Raw genomic sequence first — 20,053 nt, 5'->3', positions numbered from 1 at the left:
TTGTTCAATGCTGGTTTTCTTGTGTTTGTCATTGGGTGAGGCAGATTTCTCTCCTCCTGGAATCTGAAGCCCGTTACGTGTAGTACTGTGGTTTTTCGGTATATGCATGAGTGTACATGAGTGACGTACAGTAGTGTCTTTGAAGAGATCTGACGCTGGCTGGTGAAGAAGGGAGGAAGTAATGGAGCTATAGGGGGGGGATGACGGCAGCCGCTAACCTTCCTCCTCTTGTTGACGTCTGTTTGGCCTCCTTTGGCCTCTGTTTACCTTCCCTACACATCTTATAACGGCGTGGAAACTTTAAAGAGCAAGCAATGGAAAATGTCAAAAACTAAAGGTCACTTTAGGTCACTCAGATTAATACGTCATGGCCAAAACAACTGCCATCAGAAGGAGTATACAATCATACACACACACACACAATCTGATTGAATGTTGAAGAGTATGAATATCGGTTCCACTGAAGGGCTTTTCAAACAAAGACTTTATTCCAGAGAGGAATTCAGAAGAATAATGAATGATCTTCTAACTCATGACATGACAGCGGCGAATAATTATAGGCTAAATGAACTGCTTCTATATCTTTATATATTTGTTATAGCACCCTGAGGTGCTCATAGAATTGTGGATTGTGTGTAGAAAGCAGCATTGACACCAGTCTTCCAAGGCCTCTTGAATTATGAGCAGAACACACAGAAGAGGAGCATTTAAATGACTTTTGTGCATCATTTTACAGGAATATGTTTGAGCAGTGTTATTTGTGCGATCATTCATTTATACATCTGTGTGATCCCTCTTAAGCCCAAGCACAGAAGCCAATAAATCCAAATTTATTTTACTTGCCAGGAGTATACTAAAGGCGTAAAGAGGCCATTAAAAACTGCTCAGGGCATTATTGGCAAACACTCAAGCGTAGAAGTTTACACTTGCCTCCTCTTGTGTGACTTATTTCATATCCACATATTCTTGTATGTCAGATTACGTTGATAAACCCGTCACTGCGTTTCTGTTGCCTCCTCTTTAATGAAAGCACTGGACCTGGATATCCAACCCTTCGACCTGTCTCTGTGTCCATCGAGCATCTCGCTCACTGTCCGTGATGGGGCTATCAACTGAATCATGGAGATGTGTGGATGTACTGTATGTATTGACTTTGTAAATAGTAAATAAATGAATGTAGACGAACACATATATATAGATCAGACTGTCCTGCCAGACCTTCAGCACACCCTCTTGACACTTGATCCTCTTATTCCACCGCTGTCATAGACCACAGTGACCAACTAGCTCTCGCAGAGGTATTACTGTGAGGAACTGTCGGGTTATGATTGCTGAACTTCAGTGCTGACGAGACATTTTGAGAAATACTGTCAGCTGTAGATTAAAATAAACACATTCGAATTAATTGGATGGAAAAATCATAAAAAGCAAAAACCCTGTTCACTATTTCCTCTCCTCACGGTGTTCTTCCCTCACAGGGGCCGCGTCTTATTGGCAGGACAGTGTACAGATGTATATTTTTGTTCTGAGTGTTGTAGTAACCCTGTCGTCAGTCTCTGGACTACACTCGCTTCTCTCTCTGGAAAGGAACATGTAACAGCAGCTTGGGTCAGTTCATTGATCCACGTAATTAGCTGATGGTGTCAGCCTCGTGGAAGTTAGAGTTTCCCCTCTTATGGTTTATGATGGCCGATTGAGGGGAAATTATTTTACATTTAGAAGCACTCGGAGCCGGAGGGTTGGAGTTACAGCTAGATAGGAAAAAAAGAAAAAGACGATTAGATGTGGTTGTTTGAAAACAGATACTGACACTAGGTCCATACAAAATTGTGCGAGAACATGGTTTAACAGAGGCAATCTCACAGATATCTGTTGTTAGATTCCTCGATTTATAATCAGAATATGAAACCAAATGATTCCACAATCCCAAACTGTTTTAAAATCTCTCTCTTACTCTGTCACCCCTGTTAACTTGTCTCCTGTTTTTCTTTTTTTATTGTGAATTTGTTCCTTTTTGTCATCTTCCAAGAACACTACTGTACATTGGAGGCGTAAAGAAATGAATAAAAAGAAGCAAAGCAACTGTACATGTTATGATGTGAATGCTTTTTATTGTACTGTGAGACAAAAGCTGGCTAACCGCTAACCACTCATGGAACTGCCAGTGTAGACACTGCTGTACCACGCCGCCATTCGGGGCTTGACAATGTGTACACATTTGACATCGTCTTGTCCCAGAAGCCTCACATTGGAAAAGGAAAAACTCCCCCAATAAAAACCTTTAAGTAGCTTTGTGGCTGCAGTCTCTGAGTCTTTGCAGAGCTTTGTGATAAAACTTAAATAGCCTCCAATTCCTAATTTCTGACTGGACCGGTGAACCCGAGGTTAACCACTTCACAATTCTGCTTTGCTAAAGAATGTACAATAAGTCTCCGCATGTGACACTGTTACATGAAGTGGCAGGGAGAACTGGGGCACCCAAGATTAGCATTTTTTGTTTTGTACGAAGGCAATCTCGTCTGGTTGCTTTCTTCCACTTGTCCCCCACATCTCTCCAAACTGTAACACTGTTGTTTACTTTCTGCCATGATTTCTGCTACCATACCAGCGACTCTACCAGAAATGATTTCATACGAGTAGTTATAGATTATCGTCATTATTTACTCATATACTATAAAGGTGTTTGTCAGTAAGATACAGGACTATCCAACATTTTACTCAATTATGTAATCCCCAAAATGGGGCAATACAGTTCATTTCCATTCCTTTTGGAATATTTTACTCCTGTGACAACAATCAACACAATGTCTAAAAAATATTTTAAAATTATTTCCACGAGTTTCTATAAATTATCACAGCAACTATATCATTCTGTTCGTAGTGAATCCAACAAGGAAAGACTGTTTTCTGTAAGTATAAGGGAACTAAATGTTGAAGAGAATATATGATATCTGATGCATTAAAGCCACATTGTTACTGTAATGCATATAGTTTGGGATCTCTAAATTATTGAAGCCAATGTGTAAAACTGTAAAACAATATCCTCCTATTTCTAATCCTCGTATTTTTGTTCATAGAGAGACACATTTTCCACTCCTTTATTCTGGAGTTAAACTTTGCATCTAAAGTTTAAAATATCAGTTCACCCTGTTCATGGTTTTGAAATCTGCATTATGGAAACCATTTAAATATGACACAAAATGCTCCGGAGTTGCAGATTGCTTCATGAATTGTGTGCATGAATCTATTATGCAATGTGTCCGCTATTAAATGTGCTGTAACACTTGTTGATTAGAATTATTTGAGCTTTTGTTCTCAGAATAAAACATCCACGTCAGAGCTTACAAACTGAATTGAACCCCCCACCTCTCTGTGGGTTTCAGAGATAACCTTTCACCTACATAAGAAGAGACTTGATTTAGGCCGAAAGAAGCTAATGCTATTGTGTGCTGTTGTCCCCTCACTAATGCATGACTGTAATTGCGGGGTTGCATGCATTGTTCAGTGTCCTCAGCTGATAGAGAGAATGCTGTTCATAAACCTCTTAGACCTGAAGGGTCACTCTCAAGTCTTGCAACACTACTCACAATGATGGAGGATCAGCCTCCAGTCCTTCTCTTCTACACTTCTACTGTGACGACACACACTCACAGACAAACACACACACACACACACATGTTCACATGCCCGTCTCCTGCCTGCGATTATCGTCCAAATCTGACTCCCTCTTGCCCACATTCCTGAGTCGACCCCACCGCTTTGTCAGTCGTTGCTCCGATTGCTGCATGAGCACACGGGACTCTGCCACAGAGAGGACTGCACCGCTACACACAAAAGCCTGCCCAGTGCTTTCGAGTTTTTTAATACGGTCGACGTAAATCAGAAGCTGCCCGAAGAGAGATTTGACCAACAAGGAATCCGTTGACGTTACTTCCAGTGGCCTGAGCAGAGTGGGCCGCTTTAATGGCTGCAACCAAACCAGCCAAAGAAGTCTGAGGAGAAATAAAGCCAGAGGAATTTCTTCCACTGGATTTTGCTTGTTTGCCCTGAAAGGACAGCACCTTTATTTTTCTATTTTAGTCATCTTATATAACCTTCCTGACCCTAAGGACAAACAGGCAACAAAACTAACACCAGGATTTAGAGATGGACCCCTTTACAGACACTCCACGCGTGCGCTCTGACAGCATGAGCAGTTCAGTGTCTCAGGGCTCGAGTTCCAAGGTGCTCCTCCGGCAGCGTTTGTCTCAGCTGCTGACCTGCATAGAGGACATGGACTCTGACGACGAAGCCAGTGAAGAAGTGTCACGCACCCTGGACGAAGCGTTTCAGCTCTGCGGGCGCTTCATTCCCACAGATGCATTCAGGTTGACATGCGCACATGATTGTTCCCATTTATACAAGTTTGCACAAATACACTTTCAGGAAGTGTTTGACTTTATCTGTATTTCTTTACACTTTGACTCTTCTTAGTGGTTTCCAATTATAAGATTAAAGAAAAGGTGGATGTTGAAAGAAGTAGATATGTTATTTATATTCTTCTGTATTTTCCAATGCCCGATACCTCGAACTAATTGTTGAATGCTAATTTATGTTGTTGAAAGTAGAAATAAAGTAGAAATAAATAAACTAGAATTCATTGTCAAGATCTAAATGGTTTGTATTCCAGGTTTATCATTTGTCGTAATTCATTTACATACCACCAATAGCTAAAGACAATGACTCTGAGACTACAGTGTATTTGCAACAATTTGTCAGTATTTTCTCTTTTTCCATCACTTTGGTCAATTCTTGTCATAATCAAACACTGACAGGCTGCACATAGTGACCTGGAACGTGGCCACAGCGGAGCCCCCTGAAGACGTCACCACTTTGCTGCAGCTGGATGTCCAGCCCCCCGCAGACCTCTATGTGATCGGGTGAGAAATAACAAAATGGAAACTGGAATTTAAAACGTTTGCCGGGAATTAGACTGAAGGATTAAAGTGTCTCGCTATTGCTTGGTCAAGAAAAGACAAAAAAGATCACAAACGTGAGTGTTGTGTGTTTTCATCGGTTTGTGTTGGTGTGTGTCAGCCTGCAGGAGGTGAATGCCACCCCTGTGAGGTTCATCTCTGACCTGCTAGTGGAGGACGCCTGGAGCCACGTCTTCATGGACACACTGGCACCCAGAGGCTTCGTCAAGGTGAGAAGGGGCGGAGATGGTAAGGTGTGGACTGATATGAACAGAAGTTACACATTTAGATCCATTAAGCTGGTGGGAAAATACAGTGTTTTTTATACCTATGGGGCTATGATAAAACTATGATAAAAGAAATCCTCAAATCCTCTCAGATTTGATCTTTAATGCAAAATAGTGTTCCTCATAATGTTACACATAACTGAGTTTAACCAAAACATTTTATAGGAGAGATTAAAAAAAACCACGAAAGAAAGTTAACAAACTACATGACAAAGGATGAATGAAATCTCCCTCTCTGTCTAGGTCACATCAATGAGGATGCAGGGTTTGCTGCTGCTGGTTTTTGCCAAACAATTTCATCTCCCCTTCATCAGAAACATCCAGACCACCTACACTCGTACTGGCTTCTTTGGTTACTGGGTAGGTTATCACAAGCGCTGGCTATCCCTGAACCTTATAAACAGCAACACTGTTAAACTCTGCACACCAGAAATCCCAACAGCATTAGATACTGCAGAGTTTAAACACATTATGTAAGGCCTATTGTGTTTGTTTAGTGGGATGTGCAACAGCTTTGACTGGTTGAACTCACGAACAAAGAACAGTAGAACTGGTGCGGTGGGGCAAACACTTGCTAGAGATATTGGAAAAACATTATCTGGCTGAAACTACAGTTTATTTTACTTTCTTGTAAATACTGCAGTGAAATTAATCCATATTTTTACTGCATCATTATTCCCACAAGATCAGAAAAATGGAGTTTATACTTTGGAAACCAACTTTATATTCACATGCTGTATCCGTCCCCCTCTGTTTATCTGTGTCAGGGTAATAAAGGAGGAGTGACCGTCCGTTTTTCCTTCTATGGCAACATGGTGTGCTTTCTTAACTGCCACCTGGCAGCTCACATGAACTACGCTCTGCAGCGTGTTGATGAGATTGAGTACATCCTGGAGACACAAGACTTTGACCTCTCTGACACCCCAAATGTCCGGGATCACAAGTCAGTGCAGCTGCGCCGAGGCACACGAACACGACATGCTGACAATCACACACTCTGAAATACATGTTGTGTAACAGGTCAAGAAGAAGCTCCATCTCCTCTCACACAGGGTGGTGTTCTGGTTTGGCGACCTGAACTTCCGTATCGCAGACCACGGCCTGCACTTCCTCCGTTCGTCCATCAACAGTGGGCGCCTTAATTTGCTGTGGAACAAAGACCAGGTGATGTGCCGCAATAAGCCCCCCCCCCACACACACACACACACATAGTATCACACACTCACAAATTTATTTCATGTTCCTGCAGCTCACCATGATGAAGAAGAAGGAAGCGTTCCTGCAGGAATTTGAGGAAGGGCCTTTAAACTTTAAACCCACCTACAAGTTTGACCGTAACGGTGAAACCTATGATACCAGGTAACGTGCGCCGAAAACGAATACACAACACACAAACAGACACATTTCTCAAACTTCATCTGTTCTCTTGTTTCCGGTGAAATTCTGCGAAAGCACTCCGAAGACATGGTTGGGTTTTGCGTAAGAAGCACTCTATGTTTTTGTGTTGCATGCCCCACATTCCCTTATTTCTTAGCCACAGCCCCTTCTATATTTCTCCCGACAGTTAAATGTGTCTCCAAACGTCACATGTAACCCCTGAGACATGCTTAACAGGAACCCAAAGCAGCCGGGGCAGCAAACCCCTGAGACGTACAGGTGATTTTTGGAGCAGCTCTGGAGTCATATCCATCAATGACACCAGCACCATGTATGTGTCTCTCTCAGAAAGAGCACTGTGTTGCTGCCCCTAACCATGTACAGACCCAGGCCCCTGCAGCGCTGCAGCACCACCCTCTTCTTCCTCCTCACCTCCCTCACCTGGGGGCTGCTCTCTGTGTGGTTGGGGGCCTGGCACAGGGAGCTAGACCCGCCAAGGTGGGTGTCTCCATAGATATACCCTGTAGGAATAAGAGCGGGCCGCAAACTATTCAATAAAGGCCCCTTGAAGGGTTAATATAATCACAAAATAACTGGAGACACTGATATAAATGACAGAACACAAATGGGGTTTAGTGACTATAATAACCTTCATGAATTTCAGACATGTTCTGAAAATTCATGATCCTGAGACAACTTCCTCCTCCACCCAGCACCCCATTGTTTGTTCTTACATAATGCATGTGTTTCTATAGTGAATCAATGTGCATATACGCAAGCTGTAATTCCACGTCGCCTTACAACCATTATTTATCCACAGTATGCTTCACCGTAGGTATAGCCCTGCACTGCACGTGTGTGTGTGTGTGTGGTTTGTGATCTTTATTGTCTCTAATATTTTTGTTTAAGAATAAGAATTGTTGGAAACGTGACATATCTAGTGAGCATTAGCAACAGAGAAACTGTGTGATCAACACTTGGCTTTGCTTTGCTCAGTGGCAAGAAGAGGAAACCGGCCTGGACGGATCGGATCCTCTGGCGCGTCAAACCCAAAACCCCGCCATCAGAGGAGGATGATGAGAAGGCGTCGACTTCTACTGATGATGGTCTCGATGAGTATCCACTCCTGGTCACTCAGGACAAGTACACCAGTGACATGAGCTACGGAGTCAGTGACCACAAGCCTGTCATTGCAACCTTCAGTCTGGAGGTGAGAGCAGGCTCTCTGTAGCACGCCAGGACGTCACACAATTTCTGAAACTAGGGCCGCCTTTGTCGGCACTTTACACACAAAATACAAAATATCTTACATCTTTTTGAAAATGGCATTTTTGCATCACAACTTCAAACACGCACATTAAATAAAAAGCTCTTTCCACTTGCCAACTGCACACTGGTGTGCTGAGTATAAAACACGAGATTTTTTGGCATTTTCATTTGTTGCATGCTGTCGATACAGACTATGGCGAACAAATGCAGTGGGGAAACAAACGAATTAGTTTATTCTCAATACTCATTTACTCATAACAGTATCACACAACTTAAGATGACATCAACGTAGGTACTGTATTGTACTGTAAACAAAACACAGTATTACATTGCAATAACAGTCCTCTAACTCTCTCTCCGGAATTGTCCTACATTGTTGTGCACACCAAAGAACAAACCTGAATCCTATTTACAGTGTTCAAGCTCTGATTTCTAAGCCATCTAATTGGTGACAGGTGTTTTCACAGGTGCATTCTGGGTGCAGGCGATTGGTAATTGATGGCAGTGTTAAGCCAACAACAGCTGTTTGCAAAATAAACAAACTTAGTGTGACGCAGACCATATGCATGGTTTAGCATACCTGAACACTAGATAGGACACATGAGTTTGTGGTTTTAATACTTATGCCACAACTACCAGTTTTGTGTCTGTGCAAAAACGTGTAAACAGTGCATATTGTATAAATCTGCTTCTTTCCCTCTGATTCAACCACTACTCTCTGCATTATTAAAGCTCCTTCTCTTTCGTCTTGTCCCTCCCCCAGGTGAGGAAGTGCTTTGACACACCACTGGTGCACGTATCTCCTCTGGGTGTATGGAGCACCGACCAGCAGGCACTTCTAAACTACACCATCCGGGAGGACTTCATGTCCTCCACGTGGGATTGGATCGGCCTGTACAAGGTACTGAGACCGACATCGAGGGGACAACAAACTAACTCATGTAATCCAAGAAAGATTTGAACTCTTGGGGTCATTCTCCCGCAGGTGGGATTCAAGAGTGCGTTCGATTATGAAACCTTTGTTTGGGTTAGAGAGGAAGAGTTGCCAGAGACAGATGAAGTCATTCAGGTAAAGTGAAAGTGACACATTTGTGGAATGTTTGGACAGATAATATAAGAAATTTTGACTTAATTTCTATGAATGTGTACGTTTTGGTTACAGCGATCTGTTGATAAGGACGAGATCCCTCTGCTGGGTGGACATTATGTTTTGGGTTATTACAGTACAAACATGCAAAGCATCATTGGCCTCAGTGCTAACTTCCAGGTGAGTGTACCACTGTTACATTATACTTTGTTTTATGTCAGTGACGTATTATCAGTTGTTTACTAAGGAGAAGATGGTGTCCTTTCGATCTTGCAGATCCTGGAGTCAATGCGTGCCGTTATGGAAGTTCTCGTTCCTGAAAACCTCAATGGACTCAACTAATAGGAAGAAATTCACCACAGTGCCGAATCATATTCCTCTCCCCTGGAAATTTACCTCGAATTTATTGTGTCTTTCAATTTCCCCAAGATCAAATCATCTACTAGATAAGCTGATTCAGTCAGTAAATAATGGCCTCCACACTGTGCTATCACATGGACTGGAAAGTGTTTACAAGTCTGCCTTTAAGGAGTTCACCTTGAGTCAGATTCACTCTTGTTGGAACACTTTCTCCACGAATAAGATGTATTGATGTAACGAGTAGTGCAGAGGGTTGTACAATAAATGTAAGACAGATACACCAATCATAGGGAACTGTATAGAAAATGCTATGTTGATGCTGTTACTTTAATGCAGAAGGATGCATCTGGTAATTAAGTTTTTGAATTCTTGCTGTGGATTATTGATTGTGTCTTTGGGTGAAATTATACAGATGGGAGAAAGATATATAAAATATGATAGACACATGAAGTCCTCGAAGAACGTTTATTGTTGGATGTGGATGTCGATGTGGACTTCGACACTGAGGTGTTTTGCGTCATATACTGTAAGCCTCTTAACTGTAGTTTCTCACATTCGTGCAATATACAGGATGCCTTTTTCTATCGCAATGCAAATGTGATGATTGTTGTGTCAAAGAAAAACAAAGTGTCAAAATGTCTGAGGGTGTTATAGTGAAATTGTGTCTAATTGATTGAGTGAACAACATCAGAGCAGCAGAGCACAATGATCAGTATTTATGGTATTATGGTAATGAGATATATGAATTACCACTAGTTGGTTTTGGAAGTGCTGGAAAAAAAGCCTTTCAAGTTCATCTGTGATCTCAGTGACTTCTTTTAAAAAGCAAACAGTTCAATTTTCCTCTTGATGTAACCCCCCAAAAAATGTTTCAGGTCTAATTAAAACTGAAAATGAAAAGCTGGCTGCGAGAGTTCATTGGCATTTGAAGTAATTCATTTGTGATTGTACACAATATGAAAATAGTACAACCTATCTCTTCATATCCAATGTCAACGATAATATTCTACAACATCTCTTACAATCAACAACTCTGATTTGGGGAGCTTGAATCTAGATATATTCATTGTAGACATTGATTGTATTCAAGATATAGATATGGGTCATCTGTGTATGTTTTAATCATAATCATTTTAGAAATAACCTTTATTATTCTTATTAATTTTATCATTAGTGTTATATTAATATTATTGTTCTTATTGTCATAATCATCATCATCATTGTTATTAATATCGCAATATATTTTGTATCATCATTAATATTAGCATTATTAGTATTCACTGCTATAATTAAACACTAATAACACTAATTTAATGTTGTGGTGTGGGGAGAAGTTGTGGAAACTTTTTGGGGTTTCTCTTGAAATACTTGAAAGGTGACATCGAGCAAAACTTACAGAAATATCTTTTTAAAAAGTGAAAATGGGTTAATTAAGTAGTACGGCCATAAACTGGCAAACCAACAACAACGGTTCTTCCCTTCATCTTTCTCCCATGAATCATTGCGCGAGTCCGCTCAGTGACATGCCAACTCCGGCTTCTTGGAGTATCTCTTCTGTAAAGGCTCTTCGCTGATTCACACGTGGGGAGTTTGAACACATCGCTATCTCGCTTCAGGTACAGTTTTAGCACATGTATGTGCCAATTCGAAATCATATACAACTAGACACAGTTGTGTTAACACATGGCGGTTATCTTACTGCCCTGCGATCGCTGCTAAAAGGAACGAGGTGTCCAACATGTTAGCTAACAGCAGGCTAGCGGAGTTAGCTTCGGAGTTAGTGGTTGACACCATAGATGGTCGACATAGGCTAGCTAAAAGTAAAGCCCTAAATAGTGAATTTCAGGTGGTACGATTTAGTCTAAACCTAAATAACAATGTCAAACATGGACATACAACGTGTTGCTCTTTGTCCTATTTTCTAAAGTAACGTTAAAGAGTTAACGTAATGGATATCACGTCAGGAAACGTTGGTTTACGTCCGTTAGCTGTGGCTATAATGTTGCCTTCAAACTCCTCGATCTCCCACTGTTTACAACATGTACTTAATTATAATATACGTATTTGTAAAGTGAACTTAATGTTTTTTTTAGATCCAAATCTGAGGATGACGAGTGAGGACGTGGAGCGTCTGTTGATCCAGTTTCAGAATGAAGAAGGGGAGGTTCTGGGCTCACCTTTCGATGTGCCTTTAGACATCACCCCAGACAAACTACAGCTCGTCTGCAATGCACTGCTTCAAAAGGTAATCCTTCATAACAGAGATGGAGCATTTAGTCTTGACTATTTGAGTTTTAACTCTTTTTTTTCTTCTTTAGACGTATTAAATAATTAAAGATGCAACTTCAAGCTGACATTTAAAACCCAGTGAATATCTCGTGTTGTTTTGCTGTTATTCCCTGTAGGATGAGCCAGTGCCACTGGCATTTTTTGTGCGTGGCGAGGCTGAGGTGGTGTCCAGTCTGGGATCGTGTGTGCAGGCTCTCGGGATCGAGACGGAGCAAGTTGTGCCAGTGGTTTACCAGCCTCAGGCTGTGTTCAGGGTCCGAGCTGTGTCCCGCTGTACCAGCACACTACAGGGACACACAGAAGCTGTCATCTCATGTGCTTTCAGCCCCACTGGCAAGTGAGTACGGTAACTCCAAACGCTGAATTAACAGCTGCCTGCTTGTCATGCTTCTTTGTACTCTGATTTATCTGAGAGTCCTTCTGATATAACAACAATTAGAGGGGATGAAATTACAAATGACACTGTGAACACACCAAGGTGCAAACATGCTGTTAATTCAATTGTCCCTGTTTGTTTCAGATATCTGGCCAGCGGCTCAGGTGATACCACAGTACGCTTTTGGGACTTGACGACTGAGACGCCCCACCACACTGCCAGAGGTATAACAAAAAATAAATTCTACAAGGCAGCGTGAACGGCGATGCTTCTCGATACCAATGATCGATGCATGATGTCTAGACACCAATGAGCTGTAATCTGCTTTATTGAAGGACACACACATTGGGTACTGAGCATCGCCTGGTCACCCGATGGAAAGAAGCTGGCTTCAGGGTGCAAGAACAGTCAGGTGAGCTTCCAACACACACACACAGAATATGCCTTTTTATATTTAAGATGCATTTCCTGTATTTATTTTTTTGTGGTGCTGTTTCTGTAGATCTGTCTGTGGGATCCGGTGACGGGTACACAGATGGGGAAGACTTTGACCGGACACAGCAAGTGGATCACTTGGCTCAGCTGGGAACCTCTCCACCTGTGAGCACTCAGTTCATCACTTTCTCTGAATGGGTTCTGTAAACTGCTCCCTGTTTTACTGCTGACCTAAAGCACAGGTGTTGCTAATGACCTTAACGATGGCTAAGTCCTCTTCAAGTGACAGTGAGCCAGCATGCACAATAGCATAGAGTTTGAGAGTTAACCTAGAGTTTGGCTCTGAAAAAATAGAAATCCAGTCTTGGAACATAATCTTTCACACAAAAAAAGGATCTGATATGGGGCGGTAGCCTACTGGACTCGATGGTTAAGGCACGTACAGTATCGCATAACCTTTAATCTGTGATTTGACTTGTAAAATAAAGATTGCATTGACTAACAGAAGACTGCTTCTCTCATCTCCCTCTCCCTGCAGTAACGCAGAGTGTCGGTACTTAGCCAGTAGCTCTAAGGACGGCTCGATACGTGTCTGGGACACGGTGCTGGGACGCTGTGAGAGGATCCTGACTGGACACACCCAGTCAGTCACCTGTGTCAAGTGGGGAGGAGATGGACTTCTTTACACGTCCTCCCAGGACAGAACGGTGAAAGTCTGGAGAGCCAAAGATGTAAGTGTGTGTGTGAGACACTTCTTTAAATGTGTATTGCCACCGACAGAATGTGATGGAGGAGACATCTGTGTATGAAAGCCAGACTTAATGTGTGTTTACCTCTGTTTGTGGGTACAGGGTGTCCAGTGCAGGACTCTGCAGGGTCACGCCCACTGGGTGAACACCCTGGCCCTCAGCACCGACTACGTCCTGCGCACTGGAGCTTTTGAACCTGCAACCGCCACGATCAACCCCCAGGACCTCACTGGATCATGTAAGGATCATGTGACCTTTGAAGAAGAGGCTTTTCTGGCTTAGATGTTTTCATGTAACAAGCATTTTTCTATCCCCCAGTGGAAGAGCTGAAGGAGAAAGCTTTGGAGAGATATAATAACGTTAGGGTGAGTACCGATTGTTGCCTGTGCTGATGTGTTCAAGTCTGCGTGCCTCTTGTGTCAGTTCCCTCACTGTTGTTGTCGTGCTGCAGGGTCCGGCTCCAGAGCGCTTGGTGTCTGGCTCTGACGATTTCACCTTGTTCATGTGGAACCCCGCAGAAGACAAGAAGCCTCTGGCCAGGATGACCGGACACAGCGCTCTGGTCAACGAGGTGCTCTTCTCCCCAGACACCAGGCTCCTCGCCTCTGCCTCATTCGACAAGTCCATTAAAATCTGGGACGGACGCACCGGGAAGTAAGAAAATCTCCCATCCTGAATGAATCTGTGTAATACTGCTGTTGTGCAGGCGATGGTGCTGTGGGCGTTTAGATTTGTGTGTGTGTGTGTCACAGAGTATTTATGTATCCGCCTGCTTGTCCACTTTTTCCAAAGGTACCTCATATCCCTGCGGGGCCACGTGGCATCCGTGTATCAAGTGGCGTGGTCGGCAGACAGCAGGCTGCTGGTCAGTGGCAGCAGCGACAGCACACTTAAAGTCTGGGACGTCAAGACGGGGAAGCTGAACATGGACCTGCCGGGCCACGCTGATGAGGTATGGGGGGGAGGGAGGTGCTGCTTCCAAATAGTTTTGTATTGATGGTGGTTTTAGTTTTTTTTGTCTAATTGCCTCTGTTCTTGGGTGTGTAGGTTTACGCAGTGGACTGGAGTCCCGATGGACAAAGAGTGGTCAGTGGCGGGAAAGACAAATGTCTCCGAATGTGAGTGAGATTTGGAGAAACTTCTCAGAAACATCTTTTATCTTGTTGTCATTTAGTTAAATACCAATGTTTCCTCACATGTAAACACTTTGTCCTTGTGTTATAATTCCAGATGGAGAAGATAGTCACACCTCCGTTCCCCTTCCTTCCCAACGTTGGCCGAGTATCTCACATCTTCTGCGATCAAGAAGCGTGACAGCTGGAGCAAAGGCGGCTAGGCTGTACCTAATCCCCCATTTGGCTTCACTAATGTCAAAAATGGCATTGTGTCAAGGAGCTATTAACCGTGTTATGATGCAGACGCCCTCTCCAGGTTTGAACCTCATGTGTGAATATGAGCACTGTAAAGGTGTTTAGCGGAATGGGAGTTTAAAACGGGAGAGTTCTTAATCATCAGAACTTCCATCCAATGAGATCATTGCCAGTACTAGCTGCATTTTACAATGTATGTCAGTGTTGGCATCTCAAATTGAGAGGGTTTCCATTCATGTACATGTTGTTTTGTGCACATCCGGGGCCCCTGACATGTAAAGTTTAAAGCCTTGTTATATTGCCACGCCCACACAGCTAATCCATTTCTGAATGCAGAATATAATGAGATGCATACATTGATCGATTACGATTTAACCTTCCTAGATGAACTATATACTGCAGGGGACAGGTGGAGCAGTGCGGCAGCAGGTGGGAGCATTTAAGACCTTCCTCTGTGATGTTAATGCTGACCACACTCGCCCTGCACCGTCAGCCTTTAATCTCCTCTGGTCAGCAAAGCCTCATTCTGCTCTGAACTCTCTGTCAGTCATTTATTCATTGATACAAATAAATATTTACATAACAAACTTTTACCAAAACCAGGAAAGTTGTTTTTGCCTCATTTTACGTGACCGGCTTGATCTTACAAGTGTTTGCCAATGCTTGGGGGGGTGGTGGTGGGGGGAGGGGGGGACCAGTCAACCTATTGTTCATGTTAACTCTACGTCTTCAGAGCTTTATAGCGTGGCTGTATTGCATTTAGTCCTCTTCTAATTATTTCCGTGACAGATTTATATTCATAAAACCTAAACCTACAAGACAATAAACAAATCTTAATGTTGGTCAGTTTTGAACGGAGGCTTTTTGATATTTTGTCACACGTCATTGAACTACTGCTTACAGGACAGATACATAAAGGTCTCGTAAGTCTTTTGAGTTTTATCCGGCCACGCTAAAGTGTCGACTGACGTCATTTTTTGTAAAGCAATTTTATGTTACTGCACATTTACAGGAGCCTAAATTTACGGAAACGTAACTCTTCAGTCAGTGTGAAGGAGATCTCTCTCTCTCGCTCTCTCGTGTAACGTAATAAACGTTTGCTCCTATCAGCGATGTTACATTGGGGATTCTGCGTAAGTAGTTTGGCAAAGATGAGCAAAAGGCTTCTGTGCAAGGCCTGTGTGGTGCAACAACTACGTCAGTCAAAGCCAACCCTTGCTTAAGTACGAGTCATGTGATCGAGCCTCCCGACACGTCGACTGTCCCCTTGTTGCCGTCCGACATACGTAAACACCAAGACTAGCATGAGTGCGTTCCAAGATGGCGAATTAACAATTTCATCAGTTAGCGCACAAAAGGCTTGTAAAGCAGGTTAGCTTGAGTTGTTACTGCGACGACGCCACAAGCACAGTCTGGTAAGCAATGACAGCGAGAGAGAGAGCGGAGAAATGTAAAAGGGCAAGCAGCTACTCCTTCCCTTTCTGTTAGCGCTGTTTTTAGGACGTGCCCTGCACTTGTTTTATGCGACAGAGTGGAAACTGGTCATGATGAAGGGTCGTCTGCTCGGGGCATTGCAGAGAGCTAGTAAGAACTGCAAGAGAGGAGTTCAGCTGTGCGTAGCATGAGGCACTGGTCTGTGCTGCCCTCTGGACCTCTGGCCGGTCTACTGGGTCTCCCACACGTTGTTGAGTAGTTTGACGACCTCCTCATAGATGACGAAGACTATGGCCACGTCCAAGCACACGCGGCCGAGCCTGGGAACTGTTCCTTTGTAGAACCTGGGGACAAGAGCCATGCGGTTAGACGGTTTGTCTACAGTGGGTGAAAACTGTTTCCCAGCATGCATCAGGTTACAGGGATACTCACGCCTGTGGCCCTTCCTGCTTCAAGATCTGAAAGGCACAATCCACTGTGTTTTTGTAGCGGTGGGCCTCCAAACCCTGCGGAAAACAGAGCGAGTTAGAAATGGCACCCGGTGACTGCGGTGGTAAAATCACCGCGGGGTGTGCTCCCTACCTGCATCCTGGTCTTCACCACATCCAGAGGTGTGTTTCCAAAAACGCTGGCAGCTCCCGCCGTGGCTCCAAACATCGCCGTTACGATCGGGTGCATCACCCGCATGGGGTCGTCACCTTAGAGGCCAAATCCAAAAAAAGTTGGATTCATGGAGAGTGGAAGAAAATAGGAGGAGAATGCATCACTCCATTGGACAGAGAAACGACGGTGTGGTTAAAAACAGCGTCGTCAGATTCTGTTTTGCAGACTTTGTTTGGCTTTCTCACCTTTGTACCAATTGCGCAGCGCGTTCATCACGTAGAATCGGATGGCCTGATTGGTTCCTTGTTTTAGCACGGTGGCTGTCAGACCTTGATACGTCCCTCTCACACCTAAATGAGTCGAAGCAGAACCACACACGTGAATACTGGTTACAGACTCAGTTATCGTTGCCAGTAAGACGGTCAAAAGAAGCAGGGTCAAAGTGACAGCACGACAAAAGAACTGTGTGTGAGAGCCACTTGTTCCATGCTGCTCTCTTACCCTGTTCTCTGATAATCTCACTGACTCCGTGAAAGAAGCCTCTGTAGCGAGGTCTGAGGGAACACTGGTCATGGATCATCTTCACCTGGAGGGCAGGGGGGGGGGAGGTGGACCCTTAATCAGTGTTTATTCAGATCAATGTCAAAGAAATGCGTAACGGCATCCAGCTCCACCAACCTTCAGCGTCTCCATGGGGCAGACGACCGCGATGGCCTCCGCTATGCCGGCTCCTAAGCCACACAAGAGGCTGCTTGTGTTGTCGAGACGGCCTGAGGCGTCTCGCATTGGGTTGCTGAGCATGTCAAACGTGCCAAACCTGTGAACGGTGGGAAGGTGATACATTCAAGAATAACAAGGGACGAACTAAACATAGAGGAACAGTGAACCACTACAGTAAGTTTGTGACATGCAGTGGTACATTTGATTCATTGGTTAGTGTGCAACTTCACCTCACTGCAGACTTGGGTATCGATCCATAGAGCAAGGAGCTGAGACCTCGATACAACCCTCTCAGTCCGTGATCTTGCACAGTCAACTTCACACAGTCACCTGCACACACACACACACACACAGAGCATCCATGAGTGAGTAACCCAGCAGAAGATTGGCACACACATACGTCAAGTCAGGCAGCGGTCATACTTGTCCCAGTGACCTACCGATTCCTCTGTATCTCGGCGGGTTGGCTCTCTCGTCCAGCTGCAGCTGGGTCTTGACATACTCTGTGGGGAAGGTGATACAGATCTCTATGCCTCCTGCGATCCCACCTGAGTGAGGAAAAGGAGACAAACACTGCTGTGATGATTTGTTGACTCATTGTGCAGAATTCAGTTGTTTTTTTTAAATGAGATGGATTGATTGCAGAGTGGTGCTGATGCTGCATCATCCCTGACTTTGTGTTTTAATAGAATGTGGTGTCATTACACAGCAGTGCCTGCACGGAGTTGGGAATAATAGCTGAGTGCTACAGAATATTTGCTTCTATTCAACACGCAGCATACACCTTTTAGAGTCTTTATGGATGCGTTTAGATGAATGCAAAGGACTCAATACAGAAAGGACATGCAACTCCATCATGCTACTGCTGTAGCATCACTGCTGGCTGAGTGCGTTTTGACCCAGTTGTGCATGGATAGCTTTAATGGGCGACAGATTGAGATTAAGCTGTGCTGTGCAGAACGGCAATAGTCGACTACGAGGGGTAAAATCTGCGGGCTGAACAAATATTTGGTTTGCGAAATCAACCTGCAAGGATGGCTTTTCCGGGATGCGTGATTTTCCTCCCACCGACCGCAGCAGCCGCGAGGCTTCTCCTCGCCGCGTATGACTTGTGGTGGGCCGGCAGAGAGCCCAGCCCCGTCGCGGCGGCAGCGGCGGACAGAAGCTGCGATGAAGGCGGCTGATGATGGAGAGCTGCGCGCGGGCGTCCTCTCCGGACACCGCAGCTCTCGCACGGTCCTTCGTGCACCGTAAACGGCTTCAGCAACGGGGACATTTTCGGTCGTCTGGCTTGGTTGTAGAAATATCCCACAAGTAGCGATGGTCCAATGTCAGACAACAACAGAGGAAGGTGGCCGCATCAATATTCAAACAGCAATCAGGTGATGGGGCAGACCATTGGCTCACCATGCTGCCTAATGCCGTTACTCGTCCATAGTCACGTGACTATGGGTGGCTTTTGGAGACCAATAACATGGAGGATGCTGTTTCACTGACGTGCCCAGGCGAATATATAGTATGACCCTCACTGTCAAATACTATGATGAACCACAATTTTTTTTTTTGATAGTGTTTATATTTTTATTTGTAAGAGTAACTGCACATTTAATCGTAATTGTAAGCTGTTTACTAAATTACATAAAGACGTTTATGAAACCCATCAATGCTGGTGGTAATATTGGCATTTCTTACCAAACTTAAATCTTCATTTCATGGTTGAAAATGGATCAAAACGCCCTCTATTGTTTTTAATCAGCCGTATTGTTGCAAGGCCAATTCTGAGACAGAATCGGCAATTTGGGACTAATCTACATTCTGACATAAAATAATGTTTGTTTTTTTAGTTTATTGTGTAGAAAGGTATACAAAGTCAGACAGGGACAAAAAACAACAAAGGGGACAAAAGCAAACATACAATAGTATAGTGTATCGTGCCCCACGCAATCAAGAGTTTGGTATTTTGCTGCTGCCTGTTAATCCTTGTTCCCTTAAAATTTAAGTCTATGCGAGGGCACTATTTAAGGCTTAAATAGTGCCCTCGCCATGCCAGCACACAAACACACACACACACACACACACACACTGCCTCCCCCGATCACCCTTTACAATGAAACTAGGTCAGTGTTTCCACCCACAGCCCCAACCCTCTGAGACAAGTATACACAGACACAGAGCGAGCCACTCCAAATTACAATGACCAATTATTGTCCTCCAGCTGGCCTTTCTGATCTTGTTGAGTAAACTCTTTTGTGTCATAATATATATATATATATATTAATACATAATATGTTTAATATATGTTCACTTTGGTAATAAATCATTGACCCGTCCCTGTGTGCCATGTTTGGTTCCTTCCCCTGTTGCCCTGCGCTCCCACCCACATGATATTTATGGAAACTATTTAATTCCAAAAGTCAGCAAATCACAGCGAAATGGCCTGAACTGATATACATCACATTATGTGTTTCTGGTTGAACTTTCAGTTTAACACCGGCATGCGACAGAGACAAGGCTTAGCACTCGAGATTTCATGGGGGAGTAGAAAGCTGTCATGGTGTATTCTGTCAGGGGAGTCTCAGGCTGCAGTATCCTTGCGAGCATGGTCAGTGTTGATGATTTTGTCCACTGTAAGCTTGACTTTCAGGCCTGGGCAGCGCGATGCCAAAGTTGCCCATGAGTCACCACAAACCACCTTGACGGAGAAGATGAAGCAGAGACAGAAATCAACAAAGGAAACCTGAG

General features: G+C 43.9%; 3 protein-coding genes across 3 annotated transcripts; 2 read left to right on the top strand and 1 right to left on the bottom strand.

The window, feature by feature from the left end:
* Window positions 1-3,951: 3,951 nt before the first annotated feature.
* inpp5kb (inositol polyphosphate-5-phosphatase Kb) lies at window positions 3,952-10,185 on the top strand. Its single transcript, XM_079283225.1, has 13 exons — window positions 3,952-4,367; window positions 4,815-4,919; window positions 5,077-5,185; window positions 5,486-5,602; window positions 6,010-6,185; window positions 6,295-6,406; window positions 6,492-6,601; window positions 6,695-6,721; window positions 7,616-7,829; window positions 8,652-8,789; window positions 8,874-8,957; window positions 9,051-9,155; window positions 9,252-10,185. The coding sequence occupies exons 1-13, from the start codon at window positions 4,147-4,149 to the stop codon at window positions 9,315-9,317; spliced, it is 1,584 nt and encodes a 527-aa protein (XP_079139351.1). The 5' UTR covers window positions 3,952-4,146; the 3' UTR covers window positions 9,318-10,185.
* A 666-nt stretch (window positions 10,186-10,851) lies between these two features.
* On the top strand, window positions 10,852-15,119 carry nle1 (notchless homolog 1). Its single transcript, XM_079283174.1, has 13 exons — window positions 10,852-10,951; window positions 11,429-11,580; window positions 11,741-11,961; window positions 12,145-12,224; window positions 12,336-12,412; window positions 12,503-12,600; window positions 12,974-13,166; window positions 13,287-13,422; window positions 13,503-13,549; window positions 13,636-13,838; window positions 13,977-14,136; window positions 14,232-14,302; window positions 14,415-15,119. Exons 2-13 carry the CDS (start codon window positions 11,443-11,445, stop codon window positions 14,425-14,427), a joined length of 1,437 nt encoding a protein of 478 aa, XP_079139300.1. The 5' UTR covers window positions 10,852-10,951; window positions 11,429-11,442; the 3' UTR covers window positions 14,428-15,119.
* Window positions 15,120-16,217: 1,098 nt separating this feature from the next.
* slc25a1a (solute carrier family 25 member 1a) lies at window positions 16,218-18,587 on the bottom strand (the record flags this gene model as incomplete). The annotated part of the gene is made up of 9 exons (XM_079283983.1): window positions 16,218-16,332; window positions 16,421-16,494; window positions 16,571-16,686; window positions 16,837-16,941; window positions 17,093-17,177; window positions 17,270-17,408; window positions 17,542-17,641; window positions 17,752-17,859; window positions 18,338-18,587. The coding sequence occupies 9 exons, from the start codon at window positions 18,585-18,587 to the stop codon at window positions 16,218-16,220; spliced, it is 1,092 nt and encodes a 363-aa protein (XP_079140109.1).
* Window positions 18,588-20,053: the final 1,466 nt, after the last annotated feature.

The sequence above is a fragment of the Melanostigma gelatinosum genome (genome assembly GCF_949748355.1).
Source record: "Melanostigma gelatinosum genome assembly, chromosome: 14".
Lineage (NCBI taxonomy): Eukaryota > Metazoa > Chordata > Actinopteri > Perciformes > Zoarcidae > Melanostigma > Melanostigma gelatinosum.
The sequence above is the reverse complement of the archived record's forward strand: the minus strand, read 5'-3'. Positions and strand labels throughout refer to the sequence as shown.